The sequence below is a fragment of the Heterodontus francisci genome, chromosome 11 (assembly GCF_036365525.1).
Source record: "Heterodontus francisci isolate sHetFra1 chromosome 11, sHetFra1.hap1, whole genome shotgun sequence".
NCBI classification, from domain to species: Eukaryota; Metazoa; Chordata; class Chondrichthyes; order Heterodontiformes; family Heterodontidae; genus Heterodontus; species Heterodontus francisci.
In genome coordinates this window covers 114,671,882-114,687,156 of record NC_090381.1, presented here as the reverse complement: position 1 = coordinate 114,687,156, position 15,275 = coordinate 114,671,882, and the positions used below count along the sequence as shown (strand labels likewise).

The following is a 15,275-nucleotide window of genomic DNA, read 5'->3' as shown; positions in this document are numbered from 1 at the left end:
CAACAGCACTATCAGTGTACCTACACCACATGGACTGCAGTGGTTCAAGGCGGCAGCTCACCACAACCTTCTCAAGGGCAAATTGGGATGGGCAATAAATGCTGGCCTTGCCAGCAATGCCTGCATCCCAAGAAAGAATTTTTTAAAATGCTCCTACATTGACATGTTGTGGTCAAATCTCAGCATTGCCAAACATACAAGGTGAGACACTTGGTGAAGACCTTTGGTGGACTGCAGAAAAAGGAAGAAGATAAAAGAAAGACTTGCATTTATATACCGCTTTTCACAGCCACCGGACGTCTCAATTGCTTTACAGCCAACGAAGTACTTTTGAAGTGTAGACACTGTTGTAATGTAGGAAATGCGGCAGTCAATTTGTGCACAGCAAGATCCCACAAACAGCAATGTGATAATGACCAGTTTTAGTGGCGTTAATTGAGGGATAAAAATCGACCAGGACACCAGAGAGAACTCCTCTGGCCTTCTGCAAAATAGTGCCATGGGATCATTTACATCCATCCGAGCAAGGAGATGGGGCCTCAGTTTAATGCCTCAGCTGAAAGACTGCACCTCTGACAGTGCTGCACCCTCTCAGTACTGCACTGGAGTGTCAGCCTTGATTTTTGTGCTCAAGCTCTGAAGTGGGATGTGAACCTGGAATTTTGTAACTCAGATACAAGCATGCAGAGCCACAGCTGATACAAGTACAGGTAAAAAGGGAAAAGGGAAATAGAGGTAAAGAAGGACAAGCTGATATATGCCACCTCACTCGACAGTGGACATTTTTTAATTCTTTCATGATGTGGTCATCTCTGGCACGGCTGGCATTTATTGCCCATCCCCAATTGTCCTTGAGAAGGTTGTGGTGAGCTGCCTTCTTGAACCGCTGCAGTTCATGTGGTGTGACATTTCTGTAGCAGTTTGGTATACCTGAATGGCTTGCGAGGCCATTTCAGAGGGCAGTGCTGTGGGTCTGAAGACACAAGCAGGCCAGACCAGGTAAGGACGGCAGGTTTCCTTTCCTAAAGGATATTAGTGAACCAGATGGGTTTTTACAACAATCGATGATCGTTTCGTGGCACCATTACTGAGACTAGCTTTCAATTCCAGATCCTTTTATTAATAAATCAAATTTTATTAATTAATCCAGCTGCTGTAGTGGGATTTGAGCCCTTGTTCCCAGGGCATTAGCCTGGGCCTCTGGATTACTAGTCCAGTGATATTAGCACTATGCCACTGTCTCCCCATGACATGTCACCTGACAGCTTTAATGCCAGGTATCAAGGCAACCAGGCTTGTCCATAGATATGATGATCAAATAGAATGAAGAATGCCAAGCTAAGATTTTTTACATCCTGAGTCCAGTTACAGAAAACTTCAGATGCTATGATTCAAATCCTCTCGATATTGTACCTCCCCTCCCAACATCAGAAGAGTACCATCTTACTACCAGTCGACAAGGCACATCACTGGCCAGTTTGAGAGTCGGGTGCAGTGGGCACGAGCCAGTTTTGAATTGGAAGGTCAAAACCTGCCTTGCACAGACTTGGCCTTTGACCCTCAACAGCTGCCAGAAAAGAAACTTACATTCATCTCCAACCTGAAGATTTGATGAAGGCGTTCAAAATCATCAAGGGTTTGACAGAGTAAAGGGAGGGAAATTGTTTCCAGTGGCAGGAGGGTCGTTAACCTGAAGACACAGATTTTAAGGTAACTGGCAAACAAACCAGAGGTGAGATGAGGAAAAATTAGGTTTTTTTAGTAACTTTCAAAAAAAAATTGGATAAATACTTGAAGGGGAAAAATTTGCAGGGCTATGGGGAAAGAGCAGAGGAGTGAAACTAATTTGATAGATCTTTCAAAGAGCTAGTACAGGCATGATGGGCCAAATGGCTTCTTTCCGCACTGTGTATGGATGTTACTCTACATTCCTGAGGTGAAAGGTTACAACTTACATCATTGCTTTCCACGCCCAAAATAAGGTGAGAGAGGCTCTTACAATGGCTTTGGTCAAGGAACAGTTAATAGGATGAAGGCAGTGACTGGATGGAATCACATTGGGAGCTCCACATCTGATCTGCCACATCTGGCCAGGCACAGTGTCATTCATTTGCCTGTTGCAAAAAATGGCAGAGCCTTCCATCAAAATGGATGACCCTGGATAGACGACAACAGTCCCACTGCCAACTTGCATTGATAACGGATATAGAAGGATTTTGCAATGAGCAGTGGCAGTTTCTGGCCCTTCAACCTTTCTTCCCACCCACTTCCCTCCTTCATTTACTCCGCCTGGCTCATTCTTAAATCCAACCTCTTCTCTTCCAGCACCACTCATCTTCAATCCATTTGGCCACTCAATAACTGGCTGGTGTCCTTCACTTTGTGTCACACCCACTCACATAACTTGTTCAATGTAATTTTTTAAATAAAAATAGATGAAGGAGTGAAAGTTTGGCTTGGTTGTTATACAGAAATATCAATGAAGTTGCGTTTTAATTATCTTTTTGCATGACTTTTGCAGTTATTGACTCGGCACGTACCTCTCGGATAATCAGGGTTCCATCTCCTGAAGTGTTGCTGTAGAGATCAGATGGTAGAGCTCCCTCCTTCATGCCCACACTGTACTCCTCATTGTACTGCTCACTGCTGTCTGGTGCAGAGGTTGGCCTGCAAGGCAAGGATCCAGACTCAAGAGCAGGAAGTTTGTTCGCAATTGGTTCCATACTCGCTGAACCAAATTTCCATCGATGATAGAGAAAAGGAGAGATAGACAGAAAAAAAGAGAAAGGCAGGAGAGTGAGAGAAAGTAAGGAGAAAGAGAAAAGGAGATGAACAGAAAGGAAGGAGAGAAAAAGTGAGAGAGAAAGGAAATAGAAAGAGTGAAAAAGGAAGGAGAAAGAAAGGGAAGAGAGAGAAAAGAAGAGAATGAGAAAGGCCAGAGAGAGAGAAAATGAGTAGAAGAATAAAAGAGAAAAAAGACAGACTTGAATTTCTAGAGCACCTTTCACAACATTCCAAAGCACTTTACAACCAATCACTGTCATAATGTAAGAAACAGGGCAGCCATTTTGCACACAGCAAGATCCCACAAGTGATGTGATAAATGACCAGATAGTCTATACTTTGATGTTGGTTGGGGGATATATTTTTGCCAGGATACCAGGGAGAACTCCCGGTTCTTCTTCAGAATAGTGCCACAGGATCTTTTACATTCACCCGAGAGGGCAGACGGGGCCTGGGTTTAATGTCACATTTCAAAGGCGACACTGTGAACGTCAGCCTGGGTTATGCACTCAAGTCTCTGGTGTGGGACTTAAAACGACAACTTTCTGATTCAGAGGTGAGAGAGTGCGACCCACTGAGCCACAGCTGACACCTGACATTATCGTTGCAACATGAAAGTTTCAATACAATTTGAATTAGCATAGCTTCTGCTCATAAATCACGAATGGGTCATCAAACAACACACTTGCTCGCAAACACAATGCCGGTTTAAAATTTTGAGCTGAAACACTGATGGTTGCTGCCTGGAGGCCAAGAGGATTTTCTGCTCACTGCATTACAAGAGAGGGTAGAGAGGAGACTTAACGGAATGTTGCCAGAATTAGAGAATTTTAGCTATGAGGAAAGTTTGGATAGGCTGGGACTGTTTTATTTGGAAGAGGAGGCTGAGGGGAGATTGAATTGAGGTGTATATAATTATGAAGGGCCTAGAGAGAGTGGACAGGAACATACGAACATATGAATTAGGAGCAGAAGTAGGTCATTCGGCCCCTCTAGCCTGCTCCGCCATTCAATAAGATCATGACTGATCTGTTTGTATCTCAAATTCCAGATTCCAATTCTTTGATAACCTTTTATTTCCTTGCCTAACAAGAATCTATCTACAATAAAACCCTTCGGAAGGGTTCCGAAGAAGGGTCACTGACCCGAAACGTTAACTCTGCTTCTCTTTCCACAGATGCTGCCAGACCTGCTGAGTGGTTCCAGCATTTCTTGTTTTAATTGAAGAATCTATCTACCTCCACCTTAAAATTATTCAATGGCCCCGCCTTCTGAGGCAGAGAGTTCCAAAGTTGCAAAATCCTCAGAGAAAAAATTTCTCCTCATCTCCAATTTTCAAACCGTGCCCCCTTAGTTCTGGACTCCTCCACAAGACAGGACATCCTTTAAACATACACCTTGTCAAGACCGTTCAGGATCTTATATGCTTCAATCAAGCCTCCCCTCACTCTTCTAAACTGCAGTGAAAACAAGTCCAGTCTGTCCAAACATTCACCATAAGACAATCCACTCATTTCAAGTATCAATCTAGTAAACCTCCTCTGAACCGCCTTCAATGCATTCACAACCTTCCTGAAATAAGGAGACCAAAATTGCACACAGTATGAGAGATATGGTCTCACCAATGCCCTGCTTAAATGAAGCATAACATCCTTACTTTTATTTTCAATTCCTCTTGTAATAAAGGATAGAATTCCATTAGCCTTCTTTATTACTTGCTGTACCTGCACACTAATTTTTTCTGACTTATGTACTAGAACACCTAGATCCCTCTACACCTCAGAGTTCTGCAGTTGTTCTCCGTTTAAGTAATACTCTGCTTTTTTATTCTTCTTGCCAAAGTGATCAACTTTCCTTTTCCCACATTATATTCCATCGGTCAGATTTTTGCCCACTCACTCTATCTACAGTGTCTGCAACCTCCTTATGTCCTTTTCACAACATACTTTCCTATCTATCTTTGTGTCTTCTGCAAATGTAGCTACCATGCCATCGCTCCCCTCATCTAAGTCATTGATATAAACTGTAAAATGTTGAGGCTCCAGCACAGACCCCTGCGGGATTCCACTCGTCACATCCTGCCAATCAGAAAAGGACCCATTTATGCATACTCTGTTTTCTGCCAGCCAGTCAATCTTCTGTCCATGCTAATATGTTACCTCCTACACCATGAGCTCCGACCTGGCGCAATATCCTTTTATGTGACACCTTGTCAAATGCCTTCTGGAAATCCAAGTACAGTATGTCAATGGGCTCCCCTTTATCCACGTCACATGTTACTCCTTCAAAGAACTCCAACAAATTGGTTAAACATGATCCCCCTTTCACAAAGCCATGCTGACTATTCTCGATTACCTTGAGTTTTTCTAAGTGCCCAGCCATAGCCTCCTTAATGATCAATTCTAACACCTTCCCCACAACAGATGTCAAGCTAACTGGCCTGTAGTTACCTGTTTTCTGCCTCCCCCACTTCTTGAATAGAGGGATTATATTTGCTATTTTCCAGGATGATGGAACCTTTCCAGAATCCAGTGAATTTTGAAAAATTAACACCAAATCATCTACTACCTCATTAGCCACCACTTTTAAGACCCTAGGATGAGGTCCATCAGGAACCGGGGACTTGTCATCCTGCAACTCCATCAGTTTGCTCAGTGCCGCTTCCCTGGTGATTATAATTTCACCAAGTTCCCCTTTTCCTTTCACCTCCTGATTTACAGCTATTACTGGAATGTTTTTGTATCCTCTATAGTGAAGGCAGAAGCAAGATATTTGTTCATTTCATCTGCCATTTCCTTATTATCTACTATTAACTCCCCATTCTCACTCTCTAGAGGACCAACACTCTCTTTACTTACACTTTTCCATTTGCAGTTAGGTCACTAACCGGGGGCATAGATTAAAAGTAATTGGCAGAAGGAGGGGAGTTGAGAAGAAATCTTTCACCCAGAGGCTCATAGAGTTATACAGTACAGATACAGGCCCTTCGGCCCATCTGGTCTATGCTGGCCATCAGCACTTATTTATTTGAATCCCATTTTCCAGCACTTGGCCCGTAGCCTTGTATGCTATGGCCTTTCAAGTGCTCATCTAAATACTTCTTAACTGTTGTGAGGGTTCCTGCCTCTACCACCCCTTCAGGCAGATTCCAACCACCAACTGGGTGAAAAAACCTTTCCTCTAATCCCCTCTAAACCTCCTGCCCCTTTCCTTAAATCTATGCTCCCTGGTTATTGACACCTCCGCCAAGGGAAAAAGTTGCTTCCTATCTATCCTATCTATGCCCCTCAGTCAGGTCCCCCCTCAGCCTTCTCGGCTCTAAGGAAAACAACCCTAGCCTTTTCAGTCTCTCTTCTTAGCTGAAATGCTCCAACCCAGGCAACATCCTGGTGAATCTCCTCTGCACCCTCTCCAGTGCAATCACATCCTTCCTATAGTGTGGTGACCAGAACTGTACACAGTACTCCAGCTGTGGCCTAACTAGCATTTTATACAGCTCCATCATAACCTCCTTGCTCTTATATTCTATGCCTCGGCCAATAAAGGCAAGTATCCCATATGCTTTCCTAACCACCTTATCGACCTGTGCTGCCCCCTTCAGTGATCTATGGACAAGTACACCAAGGTCCGTTTGACCCTCTGTACTTCCTAGGGTCCTACCATTCATTGTATATTCCCTTGCCTTGTTAGTCCTCCCAAAATTCAACACCTCACACTTCTCAGGATTAAATTCCATCTGCCACTGCTCTGCCCATTTTATCAGCCCATCTATATCATCTTGTAATCTAAGGCTTTCCTCCACACTATTTACGACACCACCAATTTCCGTGTCATCTGCGAACATACTGATCATACCTGCTATATTCCCGTCTACATCATGCATGTACACTACAAACTGCAAGGGTCCCAGCACCGATCCCTGTGGTACACCACTGGTCACAGGCTTCCAATTGCAAAAACAACCCTCGACCATCACCCTCTGCCTCCTGCCACTAAGTCAATTTTGGATCCAATTTGCCAAATTGTCCTGAATCCCATGGGCTCTCACCTTCATGACCAATCTCCCATGCGGGACCTTATCAAAAGTCTCATTGAAGTCCATGTAGACTACATCAACTGCTTTACCCTCAGTTACACATCGAATCACCTCCTCAAAAAATTCAATCAAATTTGCTTCCTAGGTAGAAAGGAAAAGGAGGTGGGGTAGCTTTGTTATCAAAGGAAGGGAACACTGCAGTTGTGAGTGATGATATAGGTGTAATAGATCATGATGTAGAATCAGTTTGGGTGGAAATAAGGAATAGTAAGGGATGAAATCATGGGTGGGAGTGGTCGATAGGCCCCCGATGACTTGCCTCTCTGTAGGACAAAATATTAATCAGGAAATAATGGAGACGTGTAAGAAGGGCACTGCAATTATCATGAGTGATTTTAATCTGCATGTATATTGGACAAATCAAATTGGCAAGGGTAGCATAGAAGATGAATTTGTACAGTGCATCAGGGATTGTTTCTTCGAACAATATGTTGCTGAGCCTACCCGGGAACAGTCTATTTTAGGTTTGGTATTGTGTAATGAGGTAGGATTAATAAGAGATCTCATAGTTAAGGATCCTTTAGGGGGAAGCGATCATAACATGGTAGAATTTCAAATTCAGTTTGAGGGTGAGCAACTCGGGTCTCAAACCAGTGTCTTCAACTTAAACAAGGGCAATTACAGAGGTATGAAGAAACAGTTGTCTAAAGCGGGCTGGGAAGATAGACTACAGGGGAAGTCAGTAGATGAGCAGTGGCAGACTTTTAAGCAGATATTTCATAACACTCAGCAAACATTTATTCCAGTCAGAAGGAAGGACTCGAAGAGAACGATGAACCACCCGTGGATAACAAAGGAAGTTAAGGAGAATATCAAATCAAAAACAAAGGCGTACAAAGCGGCAAAAACAAGTGGCAGGCCAGAGGATTGGGAATTTTTTAGAAACCAGCAGTGGATGACTAAAAAACTAATAAAGAGGGAGAAAATTGATTGTGAGAGTAAATTGGCAAGAAATATAAAAACAAATAGTAAGAGCTTCTATGAGTATATAAAAAGGAAGAGAGTAGCTAAAGTAAGTGTGGGACCCTTAAAGGATGAGACTGGGGAATTAATAACAGGGAAATAGCAGATAGTTTAAACCAATATTTTGCATCGGTCTTCACGGTGGAGGACACTATAAACATCCCAACAATAGTAGATGAACAAGGTGTAAATGGGAGGGAGGAACTTGCAACAATCTCTATCACGAGGGAAAAGGTGCTGAACAAACTGATGGGACTAAAGGCAGACAAGTCACCAGGACCTGATGGCCTGCACCCAAGGGTTTTAAAAGAAGTGGCTGCAGAGATAGTGGAGGCATTGGTCAGAATATACCAAAATGCACTGGATTCCGGTAGGGTACCAGCGGATTGGAAAACCATTAATGTGACACCCCTATTCAAGAAAGGAGAGAGACAGAAAGCAAGAAACTATAGGCCAGTTAGCTTAACATCTGTCATTGGGAAAATGCAAGAATCCAATATTAAGGAAGAAATAGCAGGACATTTAGAAAAACATAATGCAATCAAACAGAGTCAACATGGTTTTATGAAAGGGAAATCATGTCTGACGAATTTGTTAGACTTCTTTGAGGATATAACAAGCAGAGTGGATAAAGGGGAACTGGTAGATGTAGTGTATTTGGATTTTCAGAAGGCGTTTGATAAGGTGCCACATAAAAGGTTATTGCACAAAATAGGAGCACAAGGTATTGGGGGTAATGTGTTGGCATGGTTGAGGATTGGCTAATACACAGGAAGGCAGATAGTCAGGATCAATCAGTCTTTTTCAGATTGGAAAGCCGTAACTAGTGGGGTGCCACAAGGATCGGTCCTAGGGCCTCAAATATTTACTATCTATATTAATGACTTAGAGGAAGGGACAGAGTGTAGTGTATCCAAATTTGCTGACGATACAAAAATAGGTGGGAAGGCATGTTGCGATGAGGACACAAAGAATCTGCAAAGGAATATAGATAGGTTAAGTGAGTGGGCAAGAAGTTGGCAGATGGAGTTCAATGTGGGAAAGTGTGACGTCATCCACTTTGGTAGGAAGAATAAAAAGGCAGATTATTATTTAGATGGAGAAAGACTACAAAATACTGCAGTACAGAGGGATCTGGGTGTTCTTGTGCATGAAATACAAAAGGTTAGCATGCAGGTGCAGCAAGTAATTAGGAAGGCAAATGGAATTTTGGCCTTTATTGCTGGGGGTTAGAGCTTAAAAATAGGGAAGTCTTGTTACAACTGTACAGGTGTTGGTGAGGTCATACCTGGAGTACTGTGTACAGTTTTGGTCCCTGTATTTAAGGAAGGATATAATAGCATTGAGGCAGTTCAGAAAAGGTTCATAAGACAACCCCTTCATCCCAGGAATCACTCTAAACAAGAACGGCTAAACAGGTTAAGCCTTTATTCATTGAAGTTTAGAAGAATGAGTGTTATCTTATTGAAACATATAAGATTCTAAGGGGAGTTGACAGGGTAGATGTTGAGAATATGTTTCCACTGGTGGGGGAATCTCGAACTAGGGGACATAGTTACAGAATAAGGGGGCACACATTTAAAACTAAGATGCGAAGGAATTTCTTCTCTCAGAGAGTGGTGAATCTCTGGAATTCTCTACCTCAGAGAGTTGTGGAGGCTAGGTCACTAAATGTATTGAAGGAGGAGGTCGATAGATTTTTGAAATCTCGGGGAGTTGAGGGGTATGTGGAGCAGGCCCAAAAGAGGAGTTGAGGCCTGGGACAGATCAGCCATGATCTTATTGAATGGTGGGGCAGGCTTGAGGGGCTGAATGGCCTACTCTTGCTCCTATTTCTTATGTTCTTATGTTAGATATGATCTCCCCTGACAAAGCCATGCTGACTATCCCTGATTAATCCCTGCCTCTCCAAGTGGAGACCAATCCTGTTGCTCAGAATTTTTTCTAATAGTTTCCCAACCTCTGATGTTAGAGTCACTGGCCTGTAATTACCTGGTTTATCCCTGCTACCCTTCTTGAATAATGGTACCACATTCACTGTTCTCCATTCCTCAGGCACCTCTCCTGTGGCCAGAGAGGATTTGAACATTTGTGTCAGAGCATAGCAGCCTGGGATACATCTCATCTGGGCCTGGGGATTTATCCACTTTTAAGCCCGCTAAAACCACTAATACCTCCTCCCTTTCAATGCTAATTTGTTCAAGTATATCACAATCCTCCTCCCTGATCTCTGCACCTACAGGGTGGTTGGGGTCTGGAACTCACTGCCTGAAGGGACGGTCGAGGCAGAAAGCCTCATCACATTTAAAAAACTCTTAGATATGCATTTGAGGTGTTGTAATCTACAGTGTTATGACCCAAGAGCTGGAAAGTGCGATTAGGCTGGTTAGCTCTTTATCGACCGGCAAAACACAACAGGCTGAACGGCCTTCTTCTGTGCTATAAATTTTGTATTCTTTTATCCTACATTCAATTCTTGGTCTCGTAGGCATAACTACTTCATGGGGGTCAAATGAAGGTCACATGTTCCCCTTTGTCCAATTATCTTCCTTTAAGCTCTTTCCTGATCTTGATGTACTCCCCCAAAACTTTCTTTTTTAATTCATTGACAGATTTTGGGTGTCGCTGGCAAGGCCAGTAATTATTACCCATCCCTAATTGCCCTTAAGAAGGTGATGGTGAGCCGTCTTCTTCACAACTGAGTGGCTTGCTAGGCCATTTCAGAGAACAGGTAAGAGTCAACCACATTGCTGTGGGTGAGAGTCACACATAAGCCACATCAGGTAAGGACAGTAGATTTCCTTCGCGTAAGGACTTATTGAATCACATGGGTTTTTACAATAATCCAGTAGTTACGTGGTCACCATTGCTGATACAAACTTTTTATTCCAGATTTATTTCATGAACTGAATTCATATTCACCCAGCTGCTGTGGTGGGATTTACACTCATGGCTCCCGATCATTTGTCCCAGCCTCTGGATTACGAGGCCAGTAATACAATCACTATACTGCCATTCCCAGCTACCCATGACTGCATATTTCGCATGGAGTTAGATGGACTAAAGGTATTTATGAGTTTTCTTACATTATCCTGGGGATATCACTGACTGGTACTGTCCCATCCTGCATCTCATTTTCCCCATCTTCCTCCTCCTCCTCCTCTTCCTCTTCCTCGCTGCTTTCCGACTCTTCACTGGATGATGAGTAGTCGGTGACTTTAATAGGAGGACGGGTGGACTCTTCATTGCGTAGCTCCCGCAATTCTTTGGCCAAAGCCGTCAAGTCCTAAGGAAATAAGTAAGAAAAATATAAACAAATTAAACTCTCCAAAAGCAGGGAAAATAAAGGTGCAATCAGTAATCACAAGAAACAAAATGCAACAAAGCAAAGCTGTGGCAATCATAGATGGAGAACTATAGCCAATCAGGGCTTTTCTTCAGAAATGGCTCAAAGCAAGACATCAGGGAATGAGCTTGACTAGGTTCATTAGGACTAAAGAGATGTTTCACACTCATCTTTAGAGGGCAGTTAGCTTCAAGGTTTCCTCAACACTTTATCCAATTTCCAAGCCTAACTGATTTTTAAAAATTATTTCATGGGATGTGGACGTCACTGGCAAGGCCAGCATTTATTCCCCATCCCTTGTTGCCCTCGACAACTGAGTGGCTTGCTAGGCCATTTCAGAGGGCAGTTATGAGTCAACCACATTGCTGTGGGTCTGGAGTCACATGTAGGCCAGACCAGGTAAGGACGGCAGGTTTCCTTCCCTAAAGGACATTAGTGAACCAGATGGGGTTTTTACAATAATCAATGATAGTTTCATGGCACCATTACTGAGACTAGCTCTGAATTCCAGATTTTTAAAAATTAATTAATTGAATTTAAATTCCATCAGCTGCCATGATGGGATGTGAATCTGTGTCCCCAGAGCATTAGCCTGAGCCTCTGGATTATTAGTCCAGCGACATTACCACTACACTACCACCTCCCCATCACTGATAGTTTGGTAGGTTTTGCTTTGGCATTATATCTGAGGAGGCACTATAGTCTGCAATTGGAGTAATGTTATTTGAACCTTAATTGTCGTGTATATGGGTGGTGGTGGTGGTATTGAGGAGGGTGGGGTTAGGAAGGATGAGGGAAGCAACTAAACCATTTGCTTATGGGAGAAAGGAAGGTCAATGATTGTGATAGTTACTTGGATCACCCAGTCACCGTATGCTGGGTTTGAGGGGGAGTGATTGGTGAGACAGGGGACAGGAGGGATAGCAGGCAGAAAACACAGAGCAGGCTACCGCTTTTGTACTTGAGATCTGTGTAACGTCCAGTGTCTTGCACTTTCAACTGGGTTAAAAATCAACAAGTGCTTGGCCCCTTGTAACTTTGCAGGTTACCAATTATTCACAAAAGTACATTTTCCCTGCCCATTTGCTCGTCAATATCAGCAGTAGCTGAACTTTGAACCCAATGCTTCCGTCAGTCCAATGAGGTCAATGCCAGAGAAGACATTGACAACCAATGTGGGGGAAAATCCATCTGATTGGCTTGAAAGATGTTAGGAATGTGCTGTTTGGTTACTCCATTTCCTATGAACCCCTACATACAAGGCCCTGTGAACACAATATGTCAATACCAGTTTAAGTACCCAGGTTAGATTCAGACCTACAACCATTCAGTGCAAAGTGGAAGGTGCACCAACCATCACCCTTGGCCCAAACCTTTACACCTAATACCTAGCAAACATTTCCTCTTCCAGTTTCTTTCCCTCCTTTCCTGAAGGTGCCTCCATGAGACATTAAACGCATTCTATAAAGTTGTTGACCACCCCTGGGATATTGTTCCACTGGTGCTGACTGCCCTCCACTACCTTATCCAAGAGGCCAATGCTCATGTGTGGGAGATGAGACAATGAGCATTGGCAACCTATTTGACTATGAGAGTGCGCTGAACCCACCCAATATCCACAACTTTACATACGAACTAAGAGCAGGAGTAGGCTATTCGGCCCCTTGAGCCTGTTCTGCCATTCTATAAGATCGTAGCTGATTTGTTTGTGGACTCGACTCGACCTTCCTGCCTACCCCCTATATCCTTTGACTCCTTGTTTGTCAAGAATCTGTATACCTCTGCCTTAAAAACATTCAATGACCCTGCCTCCACAGATTTGCGGGGAACAGAATTTTACAGACTCACGACCCTCTGAGAGAAAAATTTCTCCTCATCTCTGTCTTAAATGGGAGACCCGTTATTTTTAGACTGTGCCACCTAGTTTTAGTCTCTTCCACAAGGGGAAACATCCTTTTAACGTACACCCTGTCAAGTCCCCTTAGGATCTTATATGTTTCAATAAGATCACTAGGACATTCTGAAGGGGGAGGGTGAACATTCGGAGGTCGTTGTACACATTGGTACCAACGACATAGGCAAAAGAGGGGTGAGGTTCTGCAACAAGAATTTAGGGAGCTAGGTTAGCAAATTAAAAAGCAGGACCGCAAAGGTTGTAATCTCTGGATTACTCCCAGTGCCACGTGCTAGTGAGTATAGGAATAGGAGGATAGAGATGATGAATGCGTGGCTGAGATGTTGCAGGAGGGAGGGCTTTAGTTTCCTGGATCACTGGGTCTGTTTCTGGTATAGGTGGGACCTGTACTAGTTGGGCGGGTTGCACCTGAACCGGAACGGGACCAACATCCTCGCTGGGAGGTTTGCTAGTGCTGCTGTTGTGGGGGGGATTTAAACTAATTTGGCAGGGGGATGGGATACAGAGCGGAGGTACAGTAGGGGGTGATGCACAGGCAAATATAGAAGAGAAACTGAGTCAGTCTGGAAGGCAGAGCAAATATAGACCTGTTAAGGCACAAGTGAAAAATGCAAGGCTGGATTGCATCTATTTTAATGTAAGGAGTCTTACTAGTAAGGCAGATGAATTGAGGGCATTGATTAGCACATGGGATTGTGATATTATTGCTATCACAGAGACATGATTGAGGGAGCGGCAGGACTGGCAGCTCAATATTCCAGGGTATAGAATCTTCAGGCAAGACAGGGGAGGGGGTAAAAGAGGAGGTGACATTGCACTGTTGATCAAAGAGTCAATTACTGCAGTAAGGAGGGATGATATCTTAGAAGGTTCCTCAAATGAGGCCATATGGGTAGAACTTAAAAACAAAAAGGGGACAATCACTTGGCTGGGAGTGTACTACAGGCCTCCAAACAGTCAGGGAGAGATAGAGGAGCAGATATGTAGGCAAATCTCAGAAGTCTAAAAATAATAGGATAATAATAGTAGGGGATTTCAACTTCCCCAATATCAACTGGGATAGTCTTAGTGCAAAAGGCTTAAAAGGGGCGGACTTCTTAAAATGCATACAGGAGAGCATTTTGAGGCAGTATGTAGAAAGTCCTACAAGAGAAGGGGCGGTACTGGACCTAATCCTAGAGAATGAAGCCAGACAAGTGGTAGAATGGTCAGTGGGGATACATTTCGGGAATAGTGACCATAACTCTAAGATTTAAGGTAGTTATGGAAAAGGACAAAGAGGGACCGGAAACAAAGGTACTGAATTGGGGGAAGGCCGATTTCAATATGATAAAACAGGATCTGGCCAAAGTGGACTGGGAGCAGCTACTTGTAGGAAAGTCTACATCAGACCAGTGGGAGACAGTCAAAGAGGAAATAATGAAAGTTTAGAGCCAACGTGTACCCATTAAGGTGAAGGGTAGGACCAACAAGTCCTGGGAACCCTGGATGTCAAGGGATATAGAGGATTGGATCAAGAAAACAAAGGAGACTTATGGCAGATACAGAGGGCTGAAAACAGCAGAGGCATTAGAGGAGTATGGAAAGTGTAGGGGGGTACTTAAAAAAGTAATTAGGAGAGCGAAGAGGGGACATGAAAAAACACTGGCGGGCAAGAGCATAACCAGGGAAAGAGTAGGACCCATTAGGGACCAAAGTGGCAATCTGTGTATGGAGCCAGAAGACATAGGTGAGGTTTTAAATGATTACTTTTCATCTGTGTTCACTATGGAGAAGGACGATGTAGGTGTAGAGATCAGGGAGGGGGATTGTGATATACTTGAACATATTAGCATTGAAAGGGAGGAGGTATTAGCTGTTTTTATGGGCTTTTAAGTGGATAAATCACCAGGCCCAGATGAGATGTATCCCAGGCTGTTATGTGAGGGGATGGCAGGGGCTCTGACACAAATTTTTAAATCCTCTCTGGCCAAAGGAGAGGTACCAGAGGTCTGGAGGACAGCGAATGTGGTACCATTATTCAAGAAGGGTGGCAGGGATAAACCAGGTAATTACAGGCCGGTGAGTCTAACATCAGTGGTTGGGAAACTATTAGAAAAAATTCTGAGGGACAGGATTAATCTCCACTTGGAGAGGCAGGGATTAATCAGGGATAGTCAGCATGGCTTTGT

The 15,275-nt window shown here is 43.5% G+C and overlaps 1 protein-coding gene across 13 annotated transcripts in view; it reads right to left on the bottom strand.

The window, feature by feature from the left end:
* LOC137375479 (traf2 and NCK-interacting protein kinase-like) overlaps positions 1-15,275 on the bottom strand; it is a 302,732-nt gene that overhangs the window by 44,962 nt on the left and 242,495 nt on the right. For all 13 annotated transcript variants that reach the window (XM_068042793.1, XM_068042796.1, XM_068042799.1 and 10 more), the window contains 2 exons: positions 10,930-11,129; positions 2,541-2,667 (listed from right to left, as the gene is read on the bottom strand). In XM_068042793.1, the coding sequence (XP_067898894.1) occupies positions 2,541-2,667; positions 10,930-11,129 (327 nt within the window). The remainder of the gene's footprint in view (positions 1-2,540; positions 2,668-10,929; positions 11,130-15,275) is intronic.